The sequence below is a fragment of the Aethalodelphis obliquidens genome, unplaced genomic scaffold (genome assembly GCF_003676395.1).
Source record: "Aethalodelphis obliquidens isolate GAN/ISIS:26980383/991018 unplaced genomic scaffold, ASM367639v1 scaffold5, whole genome shotgun sequence".
In the NCBI taxonomy this organism is placed as follows: domain Eukaryota; kingdom Metazoa; phylum Chordata; class Mammalia; order Artiodactyla; family Delphinidae; genus Aethalodelphis; species Aethalodelphis obliquidens.
In genome coordinates this window covers 23,198,792-23,226,619 of record NW_020837949.1, presented here as the reverse complement: position 1 = coordinate 23,226,619, position 27,828 = coordinate 23,198,792, and the positions used below count along the sequence as shown (strand labels likewise).

General features: G+C 50.1%; 1 protein-coding gene across 11 annotated transcripts; it reads left to right on the top strand.

Moving 5' to 3' along the window:
• The first annotated feature begins 56 nt into the window (after nt 1-56).
• Nucleotides 57-26,583, top strand: CCDC136 (coiled-coil domain containing 136). Of its 11 annotated transcripts, none has more exons than XM_027102003.1 (18): nt 57-188; nt 972-1,079; nt 2,608-2,862; nt 2,946-3,020; nt 8,821-9,144; nt 11,368-11,479; nt 12,061-12,229; nt 12,479-12,619; nt 12,940-13,098; nt 13,378-13,548; nt 13,959-14,144; nt 15,772-15,966; nt 16,431-16,658; nt 18,153-18,653; nt 19,028-19,249; nt 20,326-20,607; nt 21,273-21,587; nt 26,394-26,583. In XM_027102003.1, exons 1-18 carry the CDS (start codon nt 131-133, stop codon nt 26,502-26,504), a joined length of 3,612 nt encoding a protein of 1,203 aa, XP_026957804.1. In that variant the 5' UTR covers nt 57-130; the 3' UTR covers nt 26,505-26,583. The 11 variants fall into 11 exon arrangements, with proteins under 11 accessions (XP_026957804.1, XP_026957805.1, XP_026957807.1 ...); XM_027102004.1 differs by lacking the exon at nt 26,394-26,583 and adding an exon at nt 22,748-24,479; XM_027102006.1 differs by lacking the exon at nt 12,940-13,098.
• The last annotated feature ends 1,245 nt before the right edge of the window (nt 26,584-27,828 follow it).

Below are 27,828 nucleotides of genomic sequence, written 5' to 3'. Positions count from 1 at the left end.
AGGCCCCGCCCCCTCGGCCGGCCCGCCCTCCCTTCCCCTGAGCATCCGGCTCCGGTCTCCGGCTTCGCGGCGGCGGCGGCAGCGGCGGCGGCGGCGTCTGCTCCGGGCAGCGGCGGCGGCGCGAGCGGCCATGGACGCGGGCGCCGGGGCCGGCGCGGGCGCCGCGGGTTGGAGCTGCCCGGGCCCAGGTCAGAGCGCCCCTCCCTCACCACTCCATCGCCGCTCCTTCCTCTTCTCCATCTCTCCTCCCTCCAGACCCCCACGTCCTCTCCGCCCTCCGCTGCTCCCCACCTTTACGTCCTAAGTCTTCCTCCCTCCATCCCGCCTCCCACCCAGGCCCGGTCTCCATCTTTCCGTGCTGGGTCTTCCTCACACCGGCCGCATCCTCCCTGGCAGTCTCTCCCCTGAGCCCTCTCAGTCTCGTCTCTCCAGACCAACGGTGCTTCCAGCCCTGGGGGCTCCAAACCCTGCACCCGCTCGGACCCCCAACTATTCTGAGCGCGGGGCGGGGGTGGGGTGGACGAAGTCCAGGGAGAGAATGTAGGGGAGGGGAGCGGCTCCGGTGCAGAGCCCCTTCCCACACGACCCCTGCCCGCCATCAACCCCTTCCCCTTCCACCTCAGCCTTTCAGCCTCTTCTGTACTGGGTCGCGCCCTCTGCCATCCCTGCCCATCTCCCCCCTGTCCCCTCTGGGCTAAAGAGACACACACCCTTTATGCCTGTGCAAGGGAGAGGAGCCTGGAACGGGGGTGCAGGAGACATTGGGCAGTGCAGGGCGGTGTCCCCGTAGACCCAGCGTGAGGGGCGGCCTGGGGAGGAGAATTGCAGCTCTTGGCAGAGTGAGCCAAGTACTTCCACCGGGATGAAAAACCCAGGGCTCCAAAGGGCTAGAAGGTGTGTCCCTTCCCCCCGCCAGCTGCTCCCCAGCCACCCCTACCATCCCACAATCCCTCCTCTCTTTCTTCTCACAGGACCCACAGTGACCACTTCAGGCTCCTACGAGGTATCAGAGGGTTGTGAGAGGAAGAAAGGCCAACGCTGGGGGTCCCTGGAACGGCGGGGGATGCAAGCTATGGAGGGTGAGTTTTCCCAAAAAGCTTTCTTTCCATCCCCCTCACCCAATTTCCCTTCACTTCTCCTTCCTCCCTCTGACCCCCAAAACTCTGAGCCAGGACACAACCTTTCCCCCCAGTTCAGCTCAGCCCCCTCCACCCCTCCTCAGGGCTCAGGGCTTGAGGGAAGTTCAGGGTACATCCCTTTGGAGTCCTAATCACCAGGTAACCAGGTTGTGTGTCCCAGGGGAGCTGCCAGACAGAGAAAGAGGCCTTGTTGGACAGAGCTTTGAAGCAGCCTGTCAGCAGGGGGTTTGTTCTCACTGCCTCCAGACCCAGATCCCAAGCTGTCTCTTATTTTGAAAAGCAGGGAAGTGAGCATGTGAATTGTCTTTCTGGTGCCACCACCACTAATTTCAAATGGAAGCCTTGTGGCTTTGGTTCTCTAGGCTATCTTACCGCCTGAAAGAGGGAGCCTGGGAGCAGGGCTGGTGAGAAGGCCAACCAACCTCCCAACACACATGTATCCCCACCAACACAAGGAGCCTGGAAGGATGCTGGTCCTGTTTCCAGGACTCCTGTGAAGGGTCCCTATGCACACTCAATATGGACGATCCTGCTCCCCCAAGGGGGACAGATGATGCAAGGGGTCCCAGATGAACCTTAGGCTGTGGTTATTGGACAAAGATCAGAGATTCCAAATTTTAAAACAAAGCAAACTATTGCCATCCAGATAAGATTTTCTATTTAGAGGAACTGCATTGCAGCAAAGGAGGGCGTGCTCGCCAGCCAGAGGCTGAGGACTCGCACACCCCAGTTTCTTAACGCGTTAAAATGTCAGGCTATCTTTTGCACCCAAGTACAACCTATGACTTCCCCCTTAAAACTGCCTTGTGGTCAGCAGGGAGATCTCCTGACACTCAGCAGGGAAAAGAAAAGTGGACCTGGTAGAAAATTCCAAAAAGACTATTCGATAGAATATATTTGAAAGGGCCCCAGTGTTTGTCCAATAAAACATTTAGAGTCATTTCATTCAGATGTTCTCTTTCTCTACCTGCTGACAGGCAACCCTTACTTATTATGGAAAGGCTAATTTCTCACAAGCCACCCGGACCATTTGTAAACTTTGTACAAACCCCCAAACTATAATTCTTGCCCTATTTGGCTTAAAGATACACCCAGTGTCTGAATTTTTCTTGACTACTTGTCCTGCTACCCAGAGACGAGGATGGAAGAAGCAGGTATCCTTGTGCCAGCTTCACATAGCTGAGCCAGCACCTGGCTGCCCAGTCTGCCTGAAGGCAGTACTTGGAGGCCACCAGGGGCAACATTGGTCCAGAAAGGGCCCGGGAGGGGGATGGGCTACCTCCAAATTTGACTCTCACACTTGAAGCCTCCTCATGCATGCATGTCCTGCCCAGGGGCTCTTTGGGGGACACCAGGTGGCACTATTATACCATCTCTGCCCTGGGACGGTGAGTTGGAGGGCCCTCTAAGGCCTGTGGAAAGGAAGTTGGCTCTTACTCGCTGGTGGCGGGGGGTGGGTCTCTCCTAGGGGAAGTGTTACTCCCAGCTCTCTACGAGGAGGAAGAGGAGGAGGAAGAAGAGGAAGAAGAGGTGGAAGAAGAGGATGATCAAGTGCAGAAAGGTGGCAGCGTGGGCTCCCTGTCGGTTGGCAAGCACCGGGGCCTGAGCCTCACGGAGACGGAGCTGGAGGAGCTGAGGGCTCAGGTGCTGCAGCTGGTGGCAGAGCTGGAGGAGACCCGGGAACTGGCAGGGCAGCATGAGGACGACTCGCTGGAGCTGCAGGGTGAGTGCCTGTGATGGGGCCGGAGGGCCTGGGCCCAAAGGCACTGGATCCCAGGCCTGATGCCAGCTTCCCCGTCACTGCAGGGCTCCTGGAGGATGAGCGGCTGGCCAGCGCCCAGCAGGCAGAGGTGTTCACCAAGCAGATTCAGCAGCTCCAAGGTAAGTCCTAGCACTTGGACTGGAGGGCAGGTGGTCATCCAAGTACTTTTTTCTTGAGGGTTTGGCTGAGGCATAGCAGACATAGCAGACCATCGGAACCGAATGCAGTACTTTCTCCTCATTTTCTTCTACTATTCTTGCCCTGTTCTCCTTGCCTCTCCATCCTCCTCTTTACCTAATTTCCTTTCTTTTTGCACCTCTAACTGGCTCTTCTGTTCCCCCTCCTTCCCTTTCTTGCCCTCCCATTTCACCCCCTTTCCGGGGCTCTCTCCTTTTTCTCTCCTCAGTCTCTCCCCCTCACACCTGCATCCCTTTTTCTCTTTGTTCTCCTGGTCAGTGCCACAGGTAGGTAGTCAAGGTTGAATTCCAAACCAGATTGCTTTTGCCTGTCCCTCCAAGGGCATCATGGGAAGATCAGTGAGCCAATGAGAAGTGACTGGAGGGGACTCTCTGCATCTTTTAAGGGAGGCAGATGAGAATGCTTCTTTTGCTCCCTAACACCGAGCTGGTGGCCCCAAAAGCCCTTTCTTCTAACACCCACGTGCCTTTGTCTGGGAAGCAGCAAGGCAGTCGTCCCACATTCCACTGCGCCGCCAAATAAAGAGGCAGGTTTTGTTACATCTGTGGGCTTTTGGAAGGTTCCTGGGAGCTGTCCTAGAAAACTGCAGGGACTCTCCAGGGAGAACTGAGATCAAGCCAAAAGAGAAGTATAAATGGAAAAAAAAGGGAGGCCGGCAAGCAGGCCTGGAGAGGAGCAAGCCAAGGTGGGAGAGGAGGAGGGAAAGAGAAAGGAAAGAAGATGTAAGCAAAGGTAGATGCAGGAAAAGTAGACAATAAACAGGCTGAGGTGGGAGGGGAGGGGAAGGAGAGAAACTGCAGGAGCTATGTTGCTCAGGGAAAAGAGTGTGAGCATTGGTCTCAGGTCACCTAGATTCTTGAGCCCAGCTCTGCCACATAACAAGCTTTGTGATCTTGGGCAAGTCACTTTTATCTCTCTGAGACTCAGTTCCTTAACTGTAAAATAGGGCTAATTTAAATGTTTTGTCAACCATTTATTGAGTGCCTGTATACTTGGAGGAACTGCTGTGAACGAGATAGACCAGATCCCTCCCCTAATGAAGAGTACATTCTAATGGGGAGAGGCAGAAAATAGACAAACACCACCAGTTCAGGTGGCAATAAATGCTATGAAGAAAATATAACAATATGATGTGGAGAGATGGGGTAAGATGGAAGTTTATTTTATTTTATTTTATTTTTGCGGTACACGGGCCTCTCACTGTGGTGGCCTCTCCCGTTGCGGAGCACAGGCTCCGGATGCGCAGGCTCAGCGGCCCTGGCTCACGGGCCCAGCCGCTCCGCGGCATGTGGGATCTTCCCAGACCGGGGCACGAATCCGTGTCCCCTGCATCGGCAGGCGGACTCTCAACCACTGTGCCACTAGGGAAGCCCAGTTTATTTTTTATATGGTAGTCATAAAAGTCCTCTGAGAAGAGGACATTTGAGCTAAGACCTGAATAATGAGGAAGATCTGAGGGACGTGCACACCAGGCAGATGAACCAGCAACTGCAGAAGGTCAGAGGCAGGAATGAGTTTCATGTGTTTGAGGGACAGAACAAAGGCTGTTGTGGCTGGAGCAAAATGCATGTGGAGGACTTGGGTAAGAGAGAGTTCTGAGAAGCAGGCAGAGTTCAGATTACAGAGGGCCTTATAGGTCAGCTGAGAGGTTTGACTTTTATTCTAAGTATAGTGGAAAAACATGGGAGGGTATTAGCCAGGGCTGGAGGCTGGCTAATTTTTTTTTTTAATTTATTTTTAAAATAAATTTATTTATTTATTTATTTATTTATTTTGGCTGCATTGGGTCTTCATTGCTGCGCGCGGGCTGGTGGCAAGCAGGGGCTACTCTTCGTTGCGGTGTGTGGGCTTCTCATCGCGGTGACTTCTCTTGTTGCGGAGCATGGGCTCTAGGTGCGTGGGCTTCAGTAGTTGTGGCACACGGGCTTCAGTAGTTGTGGCTCGCAGGCTCTAGAGCGCAGCCTCAATAGTTGTGGCGCACGGGCTTAGTCGCTCCCCGGCATGTGGGATCTTCCCGAACCAGGGCTCGGACCCGTGTCCCCTGCCTTGGCAGGCAGATTCTTAACCGCTGTGCCACCAGGGCAGTCCCCACTTTACTTTTTTAAAAGAGCACTTCAGCTACTGTATGGAAATTGGATGAAGAGAAAGGAGTCAAAACAGTGAATCTGGTCAGCAAATAACTGCAATAGTCAAGAGATGGTGATTGGTTGGATTAGAGGGATCAGTGCTGTAGAAATGGAGATGATTGAGAATGTCATTTGAAGTTGGAGTTCTCAGGACTTGCTGAATTGGATTGGGGGATAAGAGAGACATGAAAGATGACTTTACCTTGAGAAACTGAATAGATGGTGGTGTCATTTATTGGAATGAGGACAGCTTGACAAGGAACAAATTTTGGGGCTAGAGGAACCATTTAAGACACGTTTTCTACATGTTGAGTTTGGAATGGCTATTGACATCTAAGTAAATATATTAAGGAAGCAGCTGGGTATATGAATCTAGAACCAGGGAAGAAATCAGGACTGGAGATATAAATCTGGGAGTCATTGGCATATAGATGACATTTGAATCCAAGGGAGATCACCATGAAATCACATGGAGAGATATAGAAAGAGGAGAGAAAAGGGTCTAGTCCCAGGGCTACTCTAGAATTTAAAAGTCCAGTAGAGGAGGAGAAATGAACAAGAGACTGAGGTAGGAGGAACTACTGAGGCATCTGATGACCTGGAAGCCAAGAGCAGAAAGTGCTTCAAGGAGACAGTGATCAGTGGTGTCAGAAGTTGCTAAGTCAAGTAAGATGGCCATTGGATTTGGCGAGATGGAGGGCTCTGAGACATTTCAGTGAAGATAGCAGCCTGATTGTATCGGGATCGAAGAGGAAAGGGGAGGTGAAATGGAGAAGGTGAGTACCCATAATTCCCGCAGACATGTCTTGAAGAGAAGCAGAGAAATAAGGGAAATGAAGTCAAGGGAGAGCTTCTGGTGTTTGGGTTTTGGGGGGATGGGTCACAGTAGATCATGTTGATCTGATGGAGGAAAGGATCCAGTAGAGCATTGGATCTCATCTGAGCGCGGGGATGGGGGTGGGGCTGCGGGTCTGGTGAAGGCGCCCAAACCCCACCTCGCTGGAGCAAACGGAGTCCTTGCGCACGTGCGTTGCCCGTTTCCGCCAAGAGGAGGCGCGCGCGGCCTCAGAGGTAGCTGGTGTTGAGAGGCCGTTCCGGCCGCCGCAGCCCCTTGGGGGCTGGGACCGGCTGGCGGCGGGAGGCCCCCCCAGAGAGACCACTTGCGGGGTAGGAGGGAGATTCCGGCGAGATGGAGGCCATAACCAGTGAGTGAGAACTGACTTCACTGTGTCCCCCTCCCCGGGTCTTCGGCCTCGCCCTGACGGCCCCAGTTTCACTGTCAACCGGCGCCAGCTCTTCAGAACCCTGGTCAGGCCCTTCCACCTCCCAGCCGGCCCGCCCCGTCCATCTTCCCGATAAGACCCTCCCTGGGGCCTGTCTGCAAGCCCCACCCCTCCGCCCCTCTGTGTTTCTAGTTAAGAGCTTTCTGAGGCAGAGCGCGACCTTTCTCCGTTCCCCAGTGCATCTGAGAATGTCATTTTTTAGGGCTAGACCCCAGAGGAGAACCTAAGGGAGTTTTGAACCCGAACATTGAGGGCAAAGTGGGGAAGTAGAGGTTGGTCAGCCCTCCAACAGAAAACCCACCCAGGCCTTTATCCTAATGGCCGGTTGACTTGTGTGTCCGTTCAGTAGTGGAAACAGCAAGGGCTTTGTTTCCTTCAAACAGGAAGGAAGTCAGAGAATCTAAGTGGAGATGTTTGGACTTGGCACAGGGGTGATCAATTAATACTTGTCAAATAGACTGAAGAGAGGAGACAGCTAGGATGGTTGTAGAGAAGGAGAGACTGGCAAAGATGTGGCTGGAGCCGCCCGTGTAAGGTTGGCAGGAGACCTACCCCCGTGCCACTCCCACCCCGTACCCTCGCCTCCGAGACACCTGGTCCGCTCAGCATTTATGTCTGCAGTGTGTCCAAATTTTTATTCTCAAACCTCCATGTTCTGTTCTAGTTTTTAAAAAAATACCCAAACATGTAATTCTTTTTTTTTTAACATCTTTATTGGAGTATAATTGCTTTACAGTGGTGTGTTACTTTCTGATGTATAACAAAGTGAATCAGCTATACATATACATATATCCCCATATCTCCTCCCTCTTGAGTCTCCCTCCCACCCCGAACATGTAATTCTGTACCCGTGGTCCTCAGTAAAAGTGTGTGGACTAGATGTATCCCTGCCTCATTTATGCATGAATACAGCAAATATTTATTGAGTGCATTATGCTGGGTTCTCTGGCAGATCCTGAACCTGTAATGGTGAGAAAAACAGACATGTTTCCTGTCTTCATGAAGCTTACAAGTGGAGACCAACGTTTTATGTACACACACACACTGTAAAAAGTACAAGGGGCTATGAGAGCATTTAATGGAGGGCTTTGCTTAATTTTTTGAGGAGGTTGGGGGTGAGGCTAGGGAAAGTTGAAATCTGAAGGGTGAGTAGAATGAACAGGAGTTGGGGGCAAGGGATGGGGACAGTGTGCCTTGCAAAGAGTTTGTGGGAAGGTCCTGACCCTCCCAATCCAATCCTGACTCCCAAATTTTGAATTCTCTGTTGGTGGCAGTGCCTTTTACTCTCGCTCCACTTTTAGTCTCCTGATCCTGGATGGGTACGTCTGTCCAGAAACCTTGAGATGCTCCACGGATACTGAGAGCTCTGACACGTTTCTTTTGTAAATTAAAACCTATTATAAAATACAGGCTTGTTGTGAAATGTCAGACAGCACTGATATATATGACGTGGAGAGTAAAAGCCCCTCTCACATGCTGTCTCATTCCTCGGAAGCAGCTGTGCTGTATGGTTTAGGACATATATCTTTCCAGATCTTTTTCTATGTCTTTGTATATTTGTGTTATATATTATACATATGAATATTTTTTGCAAAAATAAGATAATACCATGTATTTTACAGCTCATTTTTCTTCCTAGTTAGTATATTATGGAAACTTTCTCATGTCTTCTCTATGGATCTGCCAGTTTCTTTTAAATGGCTGCCAGCATTCTATTTTACCTTCTTCAGTTTAAGCTATCCCTTATTGATTGGCATCTAGGTTATTTTCCCATGTTTGCTTCTCATGAGATGAACCTATATTTGAATTTCAGCTGTGAGCTCTAAATACACATTGTTTTGGGACCAGTACTTACACAGGCAGTTCATGGGAGATCTGAGGCTCTGTGAGTTCTAAGCTCCCAGACTGAATAGATGAGAATAGTCTGTGTAAATTTTTTTAGTAAGGGGCTTTTTGGAAAGACTCAGGGCATCAGTAAAATGCTGTAAATTAGGTTTGGTCTTTAACTGTCAGGCGATTTCATAGAAGCACTTAATACTTTTTGTTTGGAGGAGCCTAATTTGTTTTTGATGCCAAACCTCAAGATCTACTTTTCTACTGCACCTTGCTACATAGATTCACTCTGTTCTCTTCTTAGGTATTCCCTTTATTCCATATCAGGTGAAGCTATACTTCTCTGATGGGGTAGAGAGCAGGTTGTTGGGAGTTTCCAGATAAGAAATAAGTCTGCCTTTAACTTTGTGCTTCTAGAATATGGTAGATTAGTTCTCTTGTCCTCCTGATCATCTCAAGATCGTCTTTGGGCTTTGCAGGTGAGCTGCGGTCTCTACGGGAGGAGATTTCCCTGTTAGAGCATGAAAAAGAAAGTGAACTTCAGGAAATAGAACAGGAGTTGCATTTGGCCCAGGCTGAGATCCAGAATCTGCGGCAAGCAGCGGAGGACTCTGCGACTGAACATGAGAGTGACATAGCCTCCCTGCAGGAGGATCTCTGCCGGATGCAGAATGAACTCGAGGACATGGAGCGCATCCGAGGAGAGTATGAGATGGAGATCACCTCCCTCCGTGCAGAAATAGAAATGAAGAACTCTGACGTATCCAATAGTTTAAGTCTCTCAGATTTCTCTGAGATGCAAGGTATGAGAAAGCCAGCCCTCCTCCTGGTCTGTCAGTCAAATCAAGCAGAGGGAAATAGTACGCAAGAAGATGGTGGAAGGTGGGCTTAGATCATGAATTGGGAGCCTCTAGAAAAAGCTTCCATGTTGGATTCAAGACTGTAAGAGAGAAAAACTTGATGTCATATAACCAGTTGTAATGGTGTAAGAAATAGCACCATGGAGCTGTACCCTGAGAATTCTTCCTCAGAGAGCCATTGGGCATTTGTTGATTTGCCTGTGCTAAAGCCCTTCCTGAAAAAGTTTCCATTTCTGGGGTGGGCGTATAGGGGCCTGTCACCTTGGAAAGCTTCCCACTGCCCTGGCATCATGGTGCTTTGCTTGGGTCACTTTCTGTGTGGGTTGGGGTGAGGGGTTCCCAGTCCTGCTCCCAAGTCCCAGAATGCCCACAATGCTAATTTTTAGCCTCCTTTAGTCCTCCCCAAGTAGAAGCTTTAGGGGGCAGCAAACCAGAGCACAAGACAACTGGAGAGGAACAGAGGTTATTTCCAGTAATACGTGAGTCCTCAAAAGCTTAGAGCTCTGCTCAGTCTCCCAGCTAGCTGCTAGGTTTCATGACATCCGAGCGTTTGCCTTTATTCTGAGGCTAGATTTATGATCTAGGTATAATGCGAGGCCCTGTACTAGGCCAGGTCAAGCAGAGGCAATCAACGAGGAATCAAAGAACTGCAAGTTTTCCCAGCTGTAGCAGGCCTCTCAGAAGCGCTTTTGGGCTGGTGTACTAGGAGAGGGAGGCCAGCACAGTGGGAACACTTGGGCTGGAGTTAAACAGACCCAAGTTCAGAATCTCAGCTCTGCTAATTAGCAGGATAAATAGCCTGGTTATTATCTCCCTGGACCTCAGTTTCCATAGCTATAAAAATTGATTAATAAAACTTTATAGCTGCATGGGATTCTGGAACAGGAAAAGAACCTTAGGGAAAATGTAGAAAAATCTGAATGAAGTATAGAATTTAGTTAACAGTAAAGTACCAGTGTTCATTCCTTAGTCACGACAAATGTACCCATGGGAAGATGTTAACAGTCGGGGAAACTAGGTGAGAACACTCCCGGGGAATTCTGCACTATCTTTGCAACTTTTCTGTAAATCTAAAACTCTTCTAAAACTAAAAGTTTATTTAAAAAGAAAGAAAGAAAGAAAACCTTATATGACTATTTGGGGGATTAAATGAAATGCCTAGTGTATTGAAGGCACTCACATACAACTGAACCCGAGTCTGGACTCATCAAGTCTAATGCTTAGCACGTGGTTGGTTTTCATTAAAAATTAGTTTCCTTCCTTCCTTCTATGATAATCTGGAGTATGCCGAGGACTTTTGATTGGACTAAAGAGGGAACATTAGAAGTGAATTTCAGGGTGTTGAATCTCAAAGCAGGTAAGATAGGCCTTGTATTCTAATTCGAGCAAGCTAGTGTTCTCTAAATATCAGCAGTATTCTGAGAGAAATAATTCTTAATCATGAAGAAACAAAACAGATATGGGTGTTTCTATTATCACAGCATTAAAAAGTATTGGTATCTGGAACTTAGGGACATGTGCTGGGACATTTCAACCAGATCTCTGCTGATGCCTGCGGATGGAGGATTTGTAGGTTTGGTCGGGGTGGGCTTTTTTGTCAGAGATAAAAGATCATTAGAAAGAATTCTTGGCCATGTGCAGGCCGATGGATTTGGTGTGGTAATAAAGGAAGTAAAAGGATGCCTGGGTTGTCTCTGAAAGCCCGGCACTGGCAGTATGACATCTGGCAGTTAACACTGTCAGCTTTTTGTACTAAAAGTGTAAGAGGAAACTAACTGTAAACAGTTGAATGGAAACTTTAAATTCAGTAAACCAAAAACTTACTGAAACCCTCGCAAGCTCCTAAAAATCTCAAGGCTGTCTTGGTTGGTGTTTTTCCCCCTGCCACCCCTCCCCAACCCCTTGGTTGGGGTTTTGAAGATGGGCACACAGGGCAATCTTCTGGGAAGTTGAAAAGAAGGGCAGCTAACTGAAAGAGGATAAAGACTCACTGCGGTGCGGAACTTTCCGGGCCCTACCTTCTAAGCCTCTGCATGTGGTATCTCATCTGTCTTTAGAAAAAGAAACTCTTCAGCTTTCTGCAGCCAGATTTCTAGGCAGGAAAATTGTGGGCTGGTCGTCATTGCTTCCTCCCTGGGATCTCACCTCTCTGCCTGTCCTCTGCAGAAGAGTTGCAGCAACTGCGGGACCGCTACCGCTTCCTGAACGAGGAGTACCAGGTCCTCCGAGAGAACAACAGTAGCCTCACAGGACAGCTTGCGGATCTGGAGAGTGAGAGGTACAGCCTGGAGGCTGGCGGGGCTCTTTAGGACTGGGCTTTTCCCTGAGTAGAACTGGTGAAGGCAGATGCCAGGCTAATGAGCCTCCCTCCGGTCCTGGTGAGCCGGTCCTTTCCCTGGTATCCAAAGGATACGGATGCTGCCAAGAAGTAGGTCTTGGGGTCCAACCCAGATGTCTCAGGACTAGAATTGAGTGAGTTCTAAAATTTAGTTTTCTTCCATTCTAGGCATTAGGTCTGGTTTGCTCTGCCCTAGAGCAGATAAGAAGCAATTCCTTTGTTGTCCTCCCAGGCATGATTCAGTCTGATGGTATATTACCGCCAGATTGGAGCTGGCGTGACTCCAGGCCCAGCCTCGAGCCCGACTGGATTAGTACTCTTAGGGTCTCCCAGAGCCAGACATGCCTTTGCAGACTGAGGTGCTGGGGACTTTTTCTATAATCTCCTAGGTGTGTTTGAGAGGTGAATCACTATAGAAGGCTCCTTTTGCCTAAAATGAAGACATCAGGACCAAGCACACTTGGCAGGTGATGCCGGGCAGAGCTCTCTCCCAAACGTGACTCTGGGGTTCTGGATTACAGGACACTAAGAGCAACAGAAAGATGCCTGGAGTCCCAAGCACTAGGGAGTATGAAGTCAGCAGAGTCTCAGACTTCAAAAGAGGATTTCCTGGAGCCTGATCCTGAAATGCATTTGTTGCGACAGCAGCTGCTGGGAGCTGAGGAGCAGATGCATGACATGCAGAACAAGGTAGGGAAAGGCAGGCCCCTTTACGGCCTCGCTCCCACCTTCTCCTGGCCTGTGGCCGCAGCATCTCCTTAGACACGAGGCTGACAAAGGAGGCAGGTGCTGTGGCAAGAGATAGGACTCCAGGGTCTCACTTGCTTGCCTTTTACTGAATATTCCGGTAAAAGGAATGACATACTCTGCCCAAGCCTGTTCCCAGAGAGCCTATGGTACCTGTTATAAATCCTCCTTCCTGTTGTGTTTCCCACACAGTGTAAGAAATTGAGTTGTGAGTTGCAAGAGCTACAGCACCATCGCCGGACCAGTGAGGAGGAGCAGAGGCGGCTGCAGAGGGAGCTCAAGTGTGCACAGGATGAGGTGCTTCGGTTTCAGACTTCCCACAGTGTCACCCAGGTAAACACTGACAGGGGAAGGGCATCGGGGAGGGCAGAAGGGCCTACATGGAGTCGCCATTTCCGGGGAGGATGAACGCAGAGGAAGGCTGTGCTCTGCTGACTCCTGCCCTGCAACCAGAGAGCAATTGGAGAAATCACACAGCATTGCATTCTAGAAATGGTAGTCGTTATCGAGTGTGTGCCACAGAAAAGAAACTAAACCACAGGCCTGTGGGAGTGCCTCAAGATGTCTGCGTCTGGAAAGGAACCACTCTGGTGTGGAGAGGGGTCTGCTGATTCCCGAGAGTAACCGTTCTTCCCACATCCTCCCCACCGCAGGGCGAGGAGCTGAGGACCAGACTCTGTGCCCTGCAGCAAAAGTATGATGCTAGCCAGGATGAGCAGAATGAACTCTTGAAGGTACAGCTACAACTTGAGGCTGAGCTCCAGCAGCTCAAAGATATGAAACCCACAGTCGTAGAAAGCCAGAGTGAGAAGGTAACAACGACCCCAAGGTGAGGGGCCACTTAGGTTCCAGAGGTTTGGGGGGAGGGGGATAAGAGTTGAGTGCTGAAATAGCTCTAGCTGCCACCTGTGCGGCACCACAGGTACAGAACTCCAGCCGCCCTCGAGTCCTCTGTTAGGTGAGAGGACACCCGTAAGTGCAGGGCAGGGAGAAGTGGATTCTCAGACTGTCTGTGTCTGAGAGTGACTCAAGCAGAAGCGTGAGTGGGTTAAGGATCCCAGAGGTACTGCCCAAGGCCCCCTCCACCGCAGGAGTTACAGTGCCAGCTACAGAAGCTGCAGCTGCAGTACCAGAGCATCATGTGTGAGAAGGACGAGCTGCTGGCCGTGCAGCAGCAGCTGCAAGACAGCCTGCGCTGCCACGAGGCAGAGGTGCAGCACCTCAAGGGCATCGTGGCCTCCTTCCAAGAGAGCAGAGAGAAGGTAAAAGAAGCTTCAGGTGAGGGAGAACGTAGCACGGCAGAGCCTCCCATGAGAGGACAAGTCCACAGGAGGAGTGGGGTGGTGGAGTTCTGTGGAGGAGCTGTCGATGAGGGAGATAAAAAAGTGCTTCATGGAAACGTGATCTCAAAGGGTCACGATGCGCTCAGCTTCCTTCGATTTTAAATCAGAAAGAGCTGTAAAAAGGAGGCCGCTTCCCTTCCCCACCTTCCAAAAGAGGAAGTCCCAGGTCTCTGTGTAGAGCCTCTTAGGGATTGGTCCATCTCAGGTGGTCCCTGCTGGGATGAAATTGGAACTGGAAAGGACAGGACCCTTTAGTCCCTGCCTGAGAGGAGAGAGTGCAGCCGCGGGGGCTTCTGGGATGATGGCGGGGTCTGCCTCCCCTGCCCCAGAATGCAGAGATGCACGCCCAGCTGCAGGAGATGAAGCGGCTGTACCAGACCAGCAAGGATGCGCTGGAGCGGAAAAAGCACATGTGTGATCAGCTCGAGCAGGACTTCTTGCTCTGCCGGCAGGAGCTGCAGCAGCTCAAGACCACCCAGTGCATCCCAGAGGACAAGGGAAAGTGTGCTGATAAGGTAATTGTAATTAAGAGAGGTGAGATCTCCTGAGCCTTGGAGAGAGGAGGTATAGAGGCAAAAGATGAAGTCATCCAACCAAGAGGCTTGATGGACTTCCTGTGCAATCACAGATGTATGTGGAAAGGCAGAAAACAGGCAGAGCCCCATGCTGTTAACTTTAAAACTTTGCCTTGACCTTGACTTTGAGCCCAAGCCACAGCTTAGTAGAATCAATACCTCTGGATCCAGTCTGAACACCTGAAGATTTCACACATGATTTCATTTGTGTAGACATTTATACCTTATTGTTAGAACTGTAGTGATATCTTGTCATTCATGGAAAAGAACATATACATAGGCCCATATACACAACTATGATTGTTAGAACTAGAAAGAGAAGGTCCAGTTTTCTGAGGCAGATAGTAGGTGCTCTCGTCAAAAGGCATGGTCTGTGCCCAGAGTGCTAATTGGGTATTAGAAGGACCTAGGCTTTTTCAGGATTTATTCTGTGACTTCAGAGTAGTTAAACTTGAATTTTACCCTCTTTAAGTTGAACAGAACACTACTCTTATCTCACTTTCTTTTAGTAAAAAAATCCTGGTAGTGATAAATAAGGCCTTCCTTCTTCACTCACCCTTTTTTCCATAGTGTGTAAAATGCAAGTCATTATTAGTTAGCCTTGTTGAGTACTCTCAGCTCCTGACCACTGACAGGAAATGGAAAAATGTTGAAGCATGATGCAAAAAAGGTGCAAGATTCCAAAAGATGGTGGAGCTAGTCGCCTTCTGCCAGAATACTCAGTAGCTCCTGCCACAGCCAACAGTAGGCTATATCCCCAGGGAAAGGCCTTCAGAAGACACAGAACTGGGGTCGTTACATGGGCTGCCCCAATAGTCCACCTGCCTTTCTACAGCCAGACTCACTTCCCCACCCCCGCCCCGCCCCTCCCATTCCATTTAGAGGTCCAGGGGGTCCATAACTTGCTCATCACTTTCTCTCCTAGTGGAAGAAACTATGGGAAGGGAGAAGCATGCTGGCATACAGAGCCAGCCTCTTCTCCTCTCCTAAAAGAACACTGAGATTAGTTTGATACTAGAAGATTTGGGTTTTTGGAATCATGGGATGATTTAGTCCTCTCAACCCAAATTCAGCAACAGCTCATACTTCTCTAAAGATTCTTAAAGCTGATCATGAAAACAAAAATGGGGAAAATTAGGATGAAAGTAAGTCCTTATTGGTAAGGAGCATAGTTACAGAAACAACTGGAGAGTAACAGGAACTAGAATTCCCTGCAGGGTGGGAAAATAGTATCTACCAGAGGAAATGGAGGTGGGGAAATGAGAAGGGAGGGGCGCTGATGACCTCCCTCGAAAACTGCCCTCAGAAAGAACTAGTAGGCAAAATTTAGAGCAGAGCCAAACTTCAGTCCTGAGCAGCCTGCTGGGGTTCGCATTCAGCATCTAGGCCTGTATGGGCTCAGTGCGGCTTGGGGTGATCAGTCTAAGATGACTACAGGGTGGGAGACCCTGGTGAATCACAAGAGGTAAGAGAACACGGAGTGCTCTGCTGACCGTACGGGGCAGAGAAACGCCAGGGAGCCTGCCTCCCAGAGTAAGCACCCCTGCGCGCCCTGCCCCGTCCACAGTGTGACGCACTGCTCTTCAGACTGACAGAATTGCAGGAGAGGTACAAGGCCAGCCAGAAGGATATGGCGCAGCTGCAGATGGAGCAGTGCGAGCTCCTGGAGAGGCAGAGGAGGATGCAGGAGGCGCAGGGCCAGCTGCACGAAGAGCTGCACAGGCTCACGTTCCCGCTCCCCAGATCTGGTCTCTTCCACAAGGTAATCACAGCCAGGGGCTGCTGCTAGCTGTGAGGAGCTGCCCAGATGTGACTGTACTTGGGAGAAGTAAAAGGGTGGGGATGGAACTTTTTCTCTTCTTAACCAACGACTCCTTACTTTCTCACCAACCTCCTCAAACAAAACTGTTCAATATAGCTGATTAGGGCTCTAAATCTTAAAATACATCCTATACTATGGAATCTGTCCAGCATTTTATATTTAGATATTCAGTCCGTCTGGAGAAAATGCACTTGAAAGCACTTTGCAAACTGCAAAATGCATCCAAACATATGAGGTCGTTACTACTCAACTAGCAGGTCTCCAAAGAGAGACTCCCCTCCTGTCCCAGATGGGCTGTGCAGAGCCAGCCCCCCTAAGGGAAGGGTCCCAAGCAGGAAGGAGGCAGAGGTCTTGCTGTGTAACCACCACAGTTCTAGCCCTCTTCCTTCCACTCTGCCTCACAGAGTCAGGAGCTCCTTACAAAGTTACAAGACCTGGGTGAACTACAGATGGTCTACCAAGGCATGCAGGAGAAGCAGAAAAAACTGATACAGAATCAAGAAAGTGTATTAAAAGAACAATTAGAACTGCATGGAGCGCTGCAACGTTTCAAGGAGTCTGATTTCCGGGAAGTGTTGGAGAATCCAAAGGACTCCAAATGGCCTAAGTCCTCAAAATGTGGTCATAACAAGGTAACTATAGCAAGAGGCAGGGAGATAGTTCTGGGGGCAACAGCATTGTAGGGAAAGGGGGCGCCACAGAGGGGTCAGAGTTCCGAAGCCCTGTTTTGCCAGGCGCAAGGATGAAGCTAGAGCTCCACCCTCGCAGCCGCTCAGGGGCTCGTTAAGATGTGGCTTTAGGTACGGCCTTAGCTGCTCCCTCAGATGGATGCCCAGTTGAAGCACTGTGAACACTTAGAAACCAGAGGACCTGGAAGCTTGTGATCTCCTGATGATTTGACTCAATCTCTTCAGCATCTCATTTTCCAGACGTATTTGGAAGTAGATCAACTTAGCGTTTGTTTGGATCCCTTAGGACTGACTCTAAACATGCCATCTTTTCCTCATGAACTCGGTGGTAATCGAGAAGGAAGCTTTCCAGGGACCAAAATCTGTAACCTTTTGGCGTTCTACATGAGGCACATCTGAGTCCATTTATTTCCAAGGGAAGAATTCCCAGCATGTGGGGTTCTTGGTACTGACCTCACTGTCTTCATTGGAACTTTGTGGCAATAACAGCCTGGTCAGAGGCGTTGGACTAGAGAATCCATGGATCTCAAGCACCAGCAAGTGGTCATGCCTCTGAGGTCACACTGAAGGAGATTTCTAGACAAGTCTGTTCAGGGTTGGGAGATGCATTTGGTCTGAGGCCTCAGTGGGGGCAAGGAAGAGCAGGTAGACAGTTTCAATTCATTGAAATTGAAGTTTATTCAATTTCAATCTATTTGTTCAGGTATTAGCCTAGACAGGCAGATAGATGTAGGGAATAGCGGAAGTCCAAACTGAGATTTGGTCAGATTCCAGGGGTGTCAGATTTCAGCCCGGATAGCAGACACCAGGAACCAGGTATAAAATATTCCCTTAACCAATCAGATCTCATCCTGGGCACGAGCTCCCAAGAAGCCAGGCCCCGAGGGCCTGGGAAACATACCCAGGGGCCAGATTCAGAATTGAGGCAGGAGGAGTCCCTCACTACGACAGGGACTTGTAGTGAGACCTTGATTCCAAGTCTGCATCTTCTGAGGAAGAAGTTCTTCATATGCGCGTATTCAAGGCCAGGGCTGATTTTAGAATTGCCGGTGGCAGAGGGGACTGAGCCCCAGAGGTCAGGATAATGGATACACCTGACTGAGAAGAGGGAAGGGGAGGGAGCCCGAGTGACCTTGAGATCCACTCAGTGCTGCTTCCTGTGAGATAGGAAGTTACCAGAGCATATGGAAACCAGCAGAAATGGGAGGCCAGAAATCGTGGACTATCTGTCCCAGGGAGATTTTCTCCAGTGAGCAAAAAATTGACACATGCCAGTTACCTGTAGGCAAAGTCAAAGATCTAGGCTGTGGTGAGACGGGAGGGTAAGGTGTGCAGTGCTCTGACCTGTGCTCTCAGATGTCTGCACCAGGAGGGGTGCAGCTAGAAGGACTGCAGTGTCTAGGGTAACGATGCTGTTTCCCCGCCCACTCCTGGCAGTCAAAGGTGATCATCGCCCAGATGCAGGCTCTGCAGGAGCTGTACGAGGCCAGTGAGGCTGAGCAGGAGCTGCGGCAGCAGGAGCAGGAGCGGCTTCTAGAGGAGCGGAAGAGGCTGCAGGCCGACCTGCAGCTCTGCCTGGAAGAAATGCACATGCTCCAAGTCCAGTCCCCTTCTGTGAAAATGAGCCTTGAGTCCTACAAGAAGAGTTATGGGACCACGGCCACCAGCAACGAGAACTGTCGCAGAGATTGTAACATTGATGACAACGAGAGCTGTCACGAGAGGTACAACAGCAGCCAGGCCAGCGAAGAGAGCGTCCTCCAGAGCTATGACAGGAGCACCAGTACTGGGGAGTCCTGTGGGAGGAGTTACCGCAGCAGCAGCAGCAGCATTGCCTATAAGAGGAGTTACGGCACCAGCAGGAGCTCTGACACTTGTCACAAGAGTTACGTCAGCAGCAGCATGGACGACGAACTTGCCGATCCTGAAGATATGGAGGTAAAAGTAACCAGATGTCAGGTCAGATAGGGGAAGAAGGTTCTTGTCTTATTAAGAGAGAAGTCACGGGGAAGGGCACAAGAGGTGAAGTGGGCAGTGGGCTCAGAGCTGAGCAGGGTAACTAACTTACAGGAAATAAATGAGGTACTCTGCCCGCCTCATACGGAGATGCTCCATCTGGATGGAAGTCTAAGATTCAGGACTTTTCATCAACACAGTCATGGTGCTCTTTCTGGGAAGAAATACAGGATTCCCCCGGGCAGCTTCAGATCCTTGTGGCCATTGTTTGGTACCCAAGAAAGGGCCTAGCGAAGAGAGTGGGCGGAGTGCAGGGGCTCCTCAGGGTGCCGTCATCGCTCCCCTGCCCTCCACAGCGCTTTGAGGACACAGTTGCCAAGGTGTTGATCAAGCTGCAGGGAGTGCAGGCCATGTACCAGCTCAGCCAGGAGGAGCACGACCTGCTGCGGCAGCAGATGAGAAACCTGCTAGACAAGCAGAAAGGGCCGAAGGAAGAGCTGGATGCCTGCGAGAAGGAATTCAAGGAGCGCGTGGAACGCTTGGAGAAGACTGTTGCCTCCCAAAATGAGGAGCACGAGGTAACTGCTACCAGGGAGGCAGGGTTTCAGGTAGGAGTCCCTAGAGCCAGAGGAGGTCGGAGCCCTTTCAGAGAGGCTGAGAGAGAGAGGAGCTCATTGCCAGCTCTGTACAGTTGCCCTCCTCCTGGTCAGAGGGACAGAGCAGGGGCTGAACCCCAAGAGGCTGGGCAGGCTGTTGTGCCACTGATGGACATTTCTCAGGCGCCTGCTGTGCTGGGATTTACTGATCATCAAGACTCCTTGAATGATTTTTTTTTCCCCTTTGCCACATCTGTTCTCTTTTGTCCTAGAGCACTTCTATAGAGTTGTATTTTTTTTACCTCCAATTTTCTTTAGTTTGTGTGTATTCCACCTTGTCTCTTCTCTTCAACTAGATTGTAAGCACCTCAAGGACAGGGCTGTGTCTTCTTCTGGATCTCTCATAATGCCAAGCAGAGTGTTGTGCATCCGCTAGGAATGGGACGGAGGGCATCGTCTCTGACGAAGAGTAGTCCTCTGTCCAGTGGGGGTCACTGTACGCATGGGAGAGGCTCAGAGAGCAAGAAACACGTGGGCCTAGGTTGCTTAGTATTGGGACCTGCCCAAGGAGGCCATGATGTGCTGCCAGAAGCCAGGAAAGACAAAACCAGGGAGTAGGGAGCAGGGTTGGCCCTTGCCTCCGTTTCCAGGGTGAGGTGCAGGAGCCCAGGTCCAGTCTCAGGAGTATACAACACAGTTCCTATAGTAATGATTGTACCTATTAGAGAAATAGCTTGGGCAAAGTAGGAGTTCCCATCAAAAACAACTACGTAATAAAGCCCCACGGTTCAGAAGGGGTTAGCCCTTCTGTCATTCCCCTGACAGTTCACAGTAGAAGCATAATTTTAGTCATCCTTTTTTGATCATGTTAGATGTAAGTCATCAAGTGCTCAAGTTAGGGAGAACCTCTAAAACTGCTTTAGAGGCTCACTTTCAACAGTTTAATGTTTTCTGTATTATCTACGTCCCCCTGGGCTTTAGCAGGGAGATTTCTGAAGCAGGGGCCAGGCTGATCACGTAGGCCCAGCTGTGGATAACTGGGCCTCCACTACCAACAGATCAAAGAACTGCAGGCCAAGCTGCGGGAGCTGCAGCTACAGTACCAGGCTAGCGTGGATGAGCGGGGGCGGCTCCTGGCCGTGCAGGAGCAGTTGGAGGGGCAGCTGCAGTGCTGCCAGGAAGAGCTTCACCAGCTCAAAGAGAAGAGGTCCTCTGTTACCAAAGAAACCAAGGGAACGAATGGCAATAAGAACATGAATAAGAATGCCAATGGGGTTAAAAGTAAAAAGGTGGCCGAGCCAAGCCTGGAGAGTTCTGAGGTCAGCTGTGAGACCAGAAAGGTGAGTAGTAACCTTGGTAGCCAGATAAGCAGAAAGTTAAAGGGGATCCTAGGAAGGAAAATCACCTTCACCACCATTCCGACCAGATGAGGTATTTGCAGAGAAGCTTCTGGGATCTCTAATGTGTCTAGAGTAGTTCTATCTTAATAGCAGTTTGGTACTCCCTTTTCCTGTGAGGTCAAGGGGAGAGTGGAATACAGACCACTCAGACCTGGAGCCCCTAGGCTGGATGACTGTTTCAGTGAGACCAGTGCAATTTTCTGGGGCCCCTGTTGTTCTTCTTGGGTCACATGCCCAAGAGAAGGACCAAATGGATGGAAAGAGGGGGATTTACTCAAAGCAGTTGTGTACATATAGGTGGAAGAGGACTGGATAAAATGGGGGGTCACCAGGCAAGGGTAGGAAGCAGCAGTTGAGGTGCAGAATCTTTAGCTCTGGGAACGGTTGGAAATGGCTAATGGCCAGATAGATGTGGTACGGGTCCAGAGAGGCTGGGTGTGGCCACCCTCCCCACTGTGCGCGGGACATCAGTTCAGTCCCAGGACACAGTGCTGTCTGTGCACTGTGGGAAGCAGCGTGTTCTTGAGGTAGTTAAGCATCGTCATGAGGGTAGTCATCTTTCCAGGTAACAACATCCCCCATCCTGTACTGCCTCCGCCCCACAGAGTCTGGAGGTGGTGCTGTACTACAAGGCCAGCCACGTGGCCTTGGACGATCAAACGAAAGAGGAAATAGAAGAGGAAACGAAGGAGGCAATTGAGGACGAAACGGGGGCAATTGAGGACGAAACAAAGGAGTCCTGGGATGAACTAGTTTCTGAGCCATCAGGTCCTAGAGAGGTTAAATTCAAAGAAGACCAGGAGGAGAGATATGAAGAGTTCCACAGCCAGGAGGGTAAGGAAGAAGGCAACGACCAAGGGGAGGAGGATGATGAAGCTTCAGAGGGAAGCAACCCCCTCAAGCCTTCTGAGAGCAAAAAGGTAACCACAGCCAAAGGCAGGATCATGTGGGGAATGGGCTCTTGGGCGCAGGTGCCCAGCGTTCAGGTGTGACACAGCCCTTGGATGGACTTCTACAGGAGTAGAGGCCAGCAAGCTCTGAGGCGTCGCACTGGGGAAAATGGAGGTGGAGGTGGGATTGGAGAGAGCAGTCTCTGCGGGAAAGGCTGTGGAACTGTCTCACAGAAAGCACCTTCTCTGGGAACCGGGGCGTGCCGGTCGGAGTCCTGCCTCCTTTCATTTATGTGGTAATAACTCTCGTTACTCACTTCAGGAGGGTTCTTCACCCTCCGCTAGCACCGCACCACGCATTTCTGTCAGCCTGGGCAAGTCACCCAGTCCTGCTTTCCCGAGGTGCCCTATTAGGGCTGACCTCTGTTGCCGTGAGGGGTGTGGAGAGGCTGCTGTCGCCTGCCGGGCTCTATGTAATATTACAGGGCATGAGAGTGGGGGCCAGGGCCGATCGGAAGTGATAAAATGTTTCCGTCTCTACAGCAGAGCCGTTGGCCGGTCTTGGGAGACCAGCCAGAGGTCTGACCCCTTAGTTACCGGATCTGGAGAGGTCGGGTGGGAGTATCCTGGGTAATGTACCAACTGTACAAAAATATTTCTGTATTTTAACAACTGGTACATCTATACAGGAACATAACTAGCTGAATCTCTGCCCTGGTTGAAGTTAACTGGGGGCTCTGATTTCCGAAGGGTTTGAGTAGAACCTGAATAAGTCCTCAGTTTGCAGTACAGGTTCTTTCTGTCCTTTTAAACACAGGGGAAGAAAATAAGTCTCTTGTGGTGGGATGCCCCAGTCATCTCGAAGTTATCTGGAATTTTCAGCAGTTCAGTCAGTTCAGTCTGCAGCACTGGCTAAGGACCCAGTTACAGTTCTCTGTCAACCTCATGGCAGAGAACCATTGTTTAGGATGTGAAAAGTAGGAGTAACCACAGCCCCTTCCCCAGTGTTCTATTTCTTTGAATTCTTCATACCCTGCCACATGCTGGTTCAGAGCCTCGTAGATTTCCTTGCCTCATGTGCCAGCTTTCTAAACACGAAACTGGATTTTTCTACATCACAATCAAGTACATTCCTTGTGTCTGCATGTGGAGGTGTCCCTTTGCCTCAGTGGGTCCTGCATCTTTTACAGGCAGCTCTGCTGGCATATGTATTACCGCCTGCAAATTCATTTTCTCCCTGGAAGATGGTTGCAGTCAAGAACTCGCCCTTCTCCATCGTTAGCTTGTTTTAGTGCGTTTTGTCTCACAACGACAGCATCAGACTCCTAGGGGATGTCCCAGAACACTGAGACTTGGTGGAACACAGCCAGAACACGCGGCTAACAAAGGGACAGGTGGCCTGGCAGGAGGCTGCCCTTCCTAGAGTGACCCAGGCAAAGTAGACATCCTGCTCATCCGGAAGGCCCAGCTTTACTCTCTGGAGCTTCACTTTTCCAGTTACTGACCTACAAGAAGGGTCTAGGTGCAGATAACCCTTGCTTGACAAGATATAAGAGGGATATGACAAGCCAAAAATGTGGCCCCGAATTGGACCTACGCCGCTGCTTAACCCTTGCAGTTTTGCATCTCCCATAGGCGACCCACGGGAAGAACCAGGCCCGAGTAGCGGAGAAGAAATACCGCTGCTCTCGCTTACCTGTTGTTTAACCTCTTGATCTCTTTCCCTTTTCCCTTTGTTTTATCATCTTCATTATCTGTTGGATTCACGTGTTTATGTCTTTTTATACCATCTCTCATCTCTGGTCTCTCCTCGTGCCTCTTTCTCATTTGATATGTTGCAGCCATCCCCTGCCCCCAATCCCCCCATCTTCTCCTTGCCTCTCGTAGGCCTGGTGGTCATATCGGCTTTGCTCTGGTGCTGGTGGGCTGAGACGTCGTCCTAACGCAGGTACTGGTATTGCGTCCCCTCCTTCTGAGGGATAGAGGGAGGGTGCAGGTTGCCCTGGCCTCTCCACTTTCCCTTTTCTCTGAGCCGCTTGCTTCTTGCTTTTGCCATTTTACAACAGGTGATAGTCAGGTCTGAGTTTTAGCCCTGGCTTTTCCTTGGGCTACTGCAAAGCCCATAACGTCTCAGAGAATGTCTCCCTAACTTGTACGGAATTGGAGTGCTCGCCATTGACATAGTTTGAGTTTCTGTACTCTGGCTGGGAAAAAGTTGAATGATCCCAGCACTGTGGCTACTTTCAAAGCTCCCTCGACTACTTCTGATGAGCTGATGTCTGACTACAAGGCTGGCCTGGCTGCTCTTTGTCTTTGTTTAGCCCCAGAGCCAAGCTCTCACTACGGTCACTACCCAGGATGGCAGAATAAGGAATCACTGCCTCCCCACTTGGGTGAGAGAGGAGGTCTGGAGAGTTGTGATCCCCGAAGGTCATCTGTATGAGGAGAACCTCGATTCGTCCTTCAGCCTTGGCATCAAACTCTTATCATATTATGTACTTTCTACTGAGAAGTTCTCTGGTTTGGGGATTCTAGTCTCCAAAAAATCAGAACAAGAATGCCACATCCCTTTTGGGGGTCAGATTCTATTGTAATTGGCTTCCCAAGCTAGGCTTTCTGGAGAGAATGTGGTATTGGTGAGAAGTTTCCACTAACCAGAAATGCAGTGTTTTCAGGGAGCCAAACTGATATATTCTGGGCACCAGTCCACGTAATCTGATCTGTCAACAGGGCACCAAATTCAGGAGGCAGAATGTAGTCTCATGGCCCAAGGTAGAACCCTTCCAGACCCATAAACTATTCTCTCTTGGCCTGTTTTGGCTCCTTTCCCACGCTCCCCCTGCCACTCCCACTCCCCCACCCTCTCTTCTCACATCCCTGTAAATGGAGTGTAGTTGGCTCACTGCATAGGTTCAGAGTGACCGCTGGAGCATTTGTGGGTAGCATTTATCACTATTTCCTTTTCTGTCCTGCCTTTTTTCCTCCTCACTTTTTTTTTTTTTCTCTTCAACCCTTCTCCTTTCTTCTTTTAGACATTCCAGTTACTCACCACGGTCAGTCTTTAACTCCTTTGGTGAGAGGGGTCTCTCCCTGTACCTGTTCCTCCCTGTACACTCCCAGATTTCTGGGTCCATGTGGGATGAGACCCAAAGCATTCAGCCATAACCTTTCACCAACTCAAACCCAGCCGGGCCTGACCAGAGTGAGAGGAAGGAACTCCCGGGTAAGCGTCCTCTTGGAGGAGCCTGTTATACCCAGAGCCTGGCTACGGCCCAGCATGCAGCTCCCATCCAGAAACTGAGGCAGCAGAGTAGAGTAGAAAGTGTGGCTGACAAGCGGGCAGACACCTTGGGTGAGTCTGTCTCTGTTTCTTAGAGCTTAGTCCCAGTGGGCAAAATGCATAACCTGAACATTAGTTTCTTCAAATGTAAGGAAAGGATGATAAATCCTCTGGCTTCCTCATGTGAGGAACAGATGAGTTCATTTATATGAAGGTACTTTATAAATGATAAAACACCACATAAATAATAAAAAGAGCATACTCTTACATAATGCATACTATATGCCAGGCACTGTTTAGTCATCTGATAAGTATTAACTCATTTAATTCTCACAATAACCCTCTGAGGTAGCTATCATTTTACGTGTGATAAAACTAAGGCATAGAGGGGTTATGTAATACAGCCAGTAAATTGTGAATCAGATTCTAAGGACTTAATATTAGCATCAGATAAAATTCCAATCCTGTTTCCCCTTATCGTCTCTCTTCATTGGTTGCTCCCAAGTAAGTAGGAAGACACCACACAGCAGCTTCTTCGTGCAGCCTCAGATCACGTTAGCTCTCTGATAACTAATATCACATTGCTAACTTATTTCATGTATTGTTTATAAAAGCCTTTTGCACATTGCATATGCTAAGCGTTCTCTCCCCTTTCTCTGCCTGCAGTTGATTTTTTGGATCCAAGGCAGAATGTTCCATTCATCTCTATTAGATCTAGTCCATTGTCCACTGTTCTCACCTATGAAGCTTTGCATTTATTTTTAATCTTGACCCTGTGGTTTCAAAGTACTCACTTTTGCAACCAGCTTCACCTCATCCTCAGGGGTGACCAGCCACCTTCTTATCTTCACCCAGGTTACAGGTGAGGGCGAGCCTCTAGAGTGTTCCTCTCCAGGCCCTCATCCAGCTTATCAGTCACGTACAAATGGTTGTACAGCAGGCTGCCATCAGCCTGCTCTTTACTTCTCCTGTTTTCTCCAAGGAGGTGTTTTAATGACCCTGGTGTTTGCCTCCCTGGGCCAGTGACCAACTTCCTTCAGTCTCCTTCAAGGACATCATTCTCCACAAACGGTCTGGGCTGCCTAAGAACCTCATGTTTGCTGTACTCTGGTGCACTTTCTTCGCTCCCCCACAGTCTTATCATCCTCTTGAGTTCACTTTTCCTCCGTCAAGCATTTAATGATGCTGCTGCATTTCCCAGGGGCCCAAATTTACCCTCTTTTTCTTGCCGTGGCATCCGATCCTTTGCTGCAACCGTTTGGATTCTCTGAAATCTGCTTCTGAGTTTGCTCCTACACGCAGGAGCTGGTTCTTCTCACCTCACGGGGCATGAATACAGGCAGCCAGCTCAGGTCATCCACGTAGTGTTGTTCCAGATACCTAGTGGTGCCAGGACTAAGCCCACATTTGTCTGCAGCGGTTACCCAGGAGATAAGAAAGACTGGACCATGATGATGTTTCTGAGGTATCTCTCCAGCACCAGAAGGCAGGGGATCTCTAGCTTAGGGAGGAGTTCAGAAGGCTGGGCACTCACCATTTGTCTTTGGTCCCCACAGAACATGTTTGGGATGTGGAAGCCTATGGTATTCTTGGCCCTTGCAGCTGTGGCTCTGTATGTGTTACCCAACATGCGACCGCAGGAGACAGAGTCCTACCTCGTGGAGTGATGGCAGGCCTGGGCCAGCCGAGGAGGCAGATCCGCAGTGGCCACTACCCTCAGCTTTGGGCAGGACACACTGTGCCAGAGCCCCCACCCCACCCGTGTGTTCCATGTGTCCCCATCTCCTTAGCCTCAGCCACTCAGGCCGGAAAGGCTTGTTGTGGGGAACTGCTGGCTCCCATCTCCTGCCTCGTGTAAGAACCTGGGTTCCTTGTAATTAAACATCAGCTGAATCACATGAGACTTTGTGGCTTTTTATTTGTTAACTACCTCACAGCGCAACCAGAACAGAGCAGTTCCCCTTTAACCAGGTGCTCACTTAAGACCCTGGCTCCTACGTATGATTTCTCACCCTACAAATGACCTCAGAAATGAGGCTGAGGAAAAAACAAAAAGAAAGAAATGATGCTGGCTCCTTGTGCTGCCAGCCGAATCGCAGCTGGATTGGTCTGTACCTACTAACCCTAATCTCAAGGAACTTATCTAAGCACAGAGAAATGGAATGATCTGCGTACTTGTGTGCCGGGGGGCAAATGACCTGCCCTTGGGTCTCGTGCCCACATCTGTCTACTGTGAGAAGGGTGCCCTGAGAAGATCTGCGTGTGGGCCTTCGTGGCTTCGTTCTTATGAGTTGTGGAGGGATTTGCTCTCGGAGATGACTTAATAATCACTCAGGGTCCCAGCAGTAAACTGAAGGGAGTTCCCTGGTGGCCAGGTGGTTGGCATTCCGGGCTTTCATTGCCATGGCCTGGGTTCAATCCCTGGTTGGGGAGCTGAGGTCCCACAAGCTGCACAGTGCAGCCCAAAAAAAAGGCTTTAACCTAAGAGTTGTTAATGCACAGATTATGTACAGAAGGCAGTTAGGAGAACCACCGAGGAATAGTGAAGTCCCCAGGCACCAGCAACAGGGGGAACTGGCTACCGTCGCAGGCCTGAAGGGGAAAAGGGAGGAAGCAGGGGCTGGAGGCCTGGCACGGGGCCCCAGACACACATGGTGGCCATAGGGGTGTGTGGCCCTTAGCAGAGCCATGAGGAAGTGGGAAGTTGATGTGCTCCCCCACCCTCTCTTCCCACTCTCCAGTTCCCTGTTGGTGTGTCTCATTGGCTGATCCCAACTGGGAGCCAGAGAGCAGAGATGCCCAGGTGACAGTCTTTCAGGGTCAGCCTCCCGGAGTTCAGAGCCAGCTGGGCAGAGGATTGAGAATGGATCTAAGTGGGAATGAGCAGAACGATGAGGGTAATTTATGAGTGTCCCTGTTGACCTTCATTCCTGCGGAACCTTTTGTGATGGGTTGTTCTCATCATGAATGTTCCCATATGAAAGCCCCCAA